We start from the raw sequence: 4197 nt of genomic DNA on the forward strand, positions 1-4197 counted from the left end.
CTTCTCTCTACTTCTGTCTCTATTTACTTATATTCATAACAGATTGTGTATTTTAATTTATTTTTAAATGATAACTTCGATTGTCTTCTCGTGAGCTTAACTCAGTTGGTATGGATAATGTATAATATATGCAAGGTCCGGGGTTCGAACCCCGACCACCAAAAAAAATAATGATAACTTTGATTGTTTAGAGAAGATATGCTCAATTAGTCTGACAATTTATTTTTACATTGTCGCTATTTTGGGTCAGTTTAGCACTTTATTCATTGTTGGCTTGGTGTCTCTTCGGTGCTCCCTGTTTGTGTTGCGGATCATTTTAATCAGTTTAGCTATGTCGGCGGTGGTGGCTCTAAGGTGCGGCAATAAATTATTTAACTGATTTGGTATGCTAGTGTGTGAGAAATTTGGAAAGAAAGAAATAACATGTTATTCAATGGTAAAGAATGTTCGATATTAGTGATAGTTGACGAGATTAAGTCACTTACCTTCTTGTGGTTGAAGGCAAAATTTGCTTCTCTTCATTTCAATTATCATGGTTGGTGGCTTAGTCCATTCACAATGTTGGACATTGGCTAGTTGTTATTTCTCTTCCAGTTTTTTCATTTTGTTTCTATTTCCGGTTTCCCTTCATGTTCATATTGTAATGACTCTCATGTTCTTCCTTGGTACACCTTGTATTAGGAATGACATTTTGATTTGGTAATGTATTTCATTTTAACATAAAAAAACTATTAACGTAATTTTTTAGGGTAACAAAAAACTATTTTAATACAATGGAGTGGATACTATATATGAGATTTTCGCTCAATTTTTATTAGTATGGAGTGCACTTGGCATTAGTCATTGAACTCATTTCATGAGATTCAAGTTCCAACTTACACCAAAAAGTCATGAAACCAAAAAAATAAAGGAAAAAACTCAAGTTCCAAAACTAATGCGTGAATTTAGTCAAAACAATGTTTAATTTTTGAAATTAGTTAGTTTTGGATTACAGCTATATCCCTACACCCCACAAACTACCCCTCTCACAAATAGACAAAACAAAAGAGTGGGTGGAAGGGTACATAATTAAGAAAAAGTTATGTGAAAAACAATATTTTCTATAGCCAAAACCAGAAGATATACTATATTGCATTATTGCATATATACCTTATCTATTACGAAACTGTGAAATATAGGAATTATTTGTGTAAACTTTTACAAGATAGAAATGGCAAATTTGATCTGTCTATTGTATAAAAATAAGTTCTAATCTAATGATATGTGACCGAATTTGATCTGTCTATTATTTAGATTTGTACAATCTTCTACCAAATCTTTTTTAGTTATACAAAAAGCAACACCTCACGTTGAAATAATTCAATTCTTCGTGTCTGTTTGAGTATTAATAAAAAAAATATTCTTGTTGAAAGATGATAATGACGAATTTTGGCATATGTTAGTAGTATTGATTGAAAAATGTTACCATATGATGCAACTTCCCAACTCCAATCCACACACGATTTCAAACTTCGCTACCATATGAAAACAAAATCACAGGTAGTAATGTTGGAAATCCTCAACAACTATTGACTTTTGGTACAAAAGAGTGCCAAGTCACTACTAATTCAAGATTGAGACATGCAGCTGTGAGTGGCTTCACTAAGATCACGACTAGTATAAAAGCAGCTAGTCACTCTTGTTTTATGCACCAAATCATAAGTCACTAACATGGCTTCCTCAAACTTCCTAGTGCTGCTCCTTTTTGCTCTCTTTGTCATCCCTAAGGGGCTTGCCAACTATGATAAACCTCCTGAATATAATCCACCAGTTGAGCATCCCCCAGTTTATAAACCACCCGTAGAGGAACCACCTGTGTACAAACCACCATTTGAGAAACCTCCGATCTACCATCCACCAATCGAAAAGCCCCCAATTTACAAGCCACCAGTAGAGAAGCCACCTGTGTACAAACCACCAGTAGAGAAACCTCCGGTTTACAAGCCACCTGTAGAAAATCCTCCAATTTACAAGCCGCCAGTAGAGAAACCACCCGTGTATAAACCACCGTTCGAGAAACCTCCATTCTACCATCCACCGGTAGAGATACCACCATTGTGTAACCCACCAGTTGAACATCCCCCAATTTACAAGCCACCAGTAGAGAAGCCACCTATATACAAACCACCAGTAGAGCAACCTCCCGTCTATAAGCCACCGGTAGAGAAGCCTCCAATTTACAAGCCACCAGTTGAGAAACCTCCTGTTTACAAGCCACCAGTCGAGAAACCTCCTATTTACAAGCCACCGGTTGAGAAACCTCCTGTTTACCAGCCACCCGTTTACAAGCCCCCAGTTGAGAAACCTCCTGTCTACAAGCCACCTGTAGAGAAGCCACCGGTGTACAAGCCACCTGTAGAGAAGCCACCGGTGTACAAGCCACCAGTTGAGAAACCTCCAGTGTACAAACCACCAGTTGAGAAACCCCCAGTTTATAAGCCACCAATAGAGAAACCACCTGTGTACAAGCCACCAGTTGAGAAGCCCCCAGTTTACAAGCCACCAGTAGAGAAACCACCTGTATACAAGCCGCCGGTTGAGAAGCCCCCAATTTACAAGCCACCAGTTGAGAAGCCACCTGTTTACAAACCACCTGTAGAGAAACCACCGGTGTACAAGCCACCGGTTGAGAAGCCTCCAGTTTACAAACCACCTGTAGAGAAGCCTCCAGTGTACAAGCCACCGGTTGAGAAACCACCTGTGTACAAGCCACCTGTAGAAAATCCACCTGTTTACAAGCCACCATTTGAGAAACCTCCAATTTACAAACCACCATTTGAGATTCCACCTGTTTACAAGCCACCATTTGAGAAACCTCCAATTTACAAACCGCCAGTAGAGTTTCCACCTGTGTACAAGCCACCATTTGAGAAACCCCCCATCTACGAGCCACCTGTAGAGAAACCTCCTACGTACAATCCTCCGACTGACAATCCACCATTTTATAAACCTCCAGTTGAGGAGCCTCCTGTTTACAAACCTCCATACGAGAAGCCACCGATTTACACTCCTCCATTCTAGAGGCCACCTTACCTCCTAAAGTCCCCTCGGGCAGACGATGGTACTCGTTTGTAGAACATGCTTTGAAGAAAATATATTAAATAAGGGATATATAGAGTTTTCTATTTAATCAAGGAATATATATTCTTGAAATCTTCATTTCAATACTTTGTTTACAATGCTCTTGCTAAGATAAGAATGTGAGTGAAAAACAGAGAAAGAAAATAGTGTGCTTTTGTATTCCAAATTATGAATTTGATTTCTATGATTTAGAGGTTGTGTGTGTTGACTAAATCATACTCCCTCCGGTCACTATTATAAGCAAATTTTGACTTTTTAGGTTCATTTAATAAATGATGTATGTGGTCTATAATATAGACCACATACATCATTTATTGAATGAATCTAAAAAGTAAAAATTTGCTTATAATAGTGACCGAAGGGAGTATAACATTATCATATTGTTTAATTTTCGGTTTGCTTCAACAGGTTCTCAAGTTCTTTAGCGATAGCTTAGTCTCTTGAATTAAAGAATATCGTTAATTAAATTAGATATTCATATTAGGTATCACAATTTTCAAGACTCTTGATATGTACGTGTTGATGCAAAAATTCAAGAGAATCTAGACTTTTAATCTTTTAGAAGCAAAAATAATATTATTTCTAAGAGACCAAATGCAGTAATGCATCAATTTGTTGTCAGCCATATCAACAAACAAATACTACAACTTTTCCTTCTAATTAGAGAATTAAAATGCACTAAGCCATGCTTTACAATATCATCACCAATATCTTCTATGAATTTAATGTCAAGCCACAAACAAATCCCTTTCCAAACATTAGATACCTAAGGACATCTTATGAATAGATGACAACAAGTCTCTATAGCACCAGAACAAAAAACACTAGAAATGTTATTGGGGTCTTCGACCAAATACACCGACTTTCGTTGGTAATCTTTCTTGTAAAAGTTTCCAACCAAATACACCGACTTTCGAGGGAACATATGAACGCCATATCAGATGTATTGCCTGCAATAGACGAGACTCCTTGAGGATCCCTGCATGAGCTGCCACCGTGTTTTTATAACTACATCAAGCATATTTATAATTCATGTCAAGCATATATGTTCATCTATTTGGTGAAAGATAACCAAAA

General features: G+C 37.3%; 1 protein-coding gene across 1 annotated transcript; it reads left to right on the forward strand.

The window, feature by feature from the left end:
• The first annotated feature begins 1689 nt into the window (after positions 1-1689).
• Positions 1690-3313, forward strand: EPR1 (extensin proline-rich 1). The gene has a single exon (XM_085700707.1). It carries the CDS (start codon positions 1711-1713, stop codon positions 3058-3060), a length of 1350 nt encoding a protein of 449 aa, XP_085556833.1. The 5' UTR covers positions 1690-1710; the 3' UTR covers positions 3061-3313.
• Positions 3314-4197: the final 884 nt, after the last annotated feature.

This window comes from Medicago sativa, chromosome 4 (genome assembly GCF_051527215.1).
Source record: "Medicago sativa cultivar Bolivia chromosome 4, Bolivia_mono, whole genome shotgun sequence".
NCBI lineage: Eukaryota > Viridiplantae > Streptophyta > Magnoliopsida > Fabales > Fabaceae > Medicago > Medicago sativa.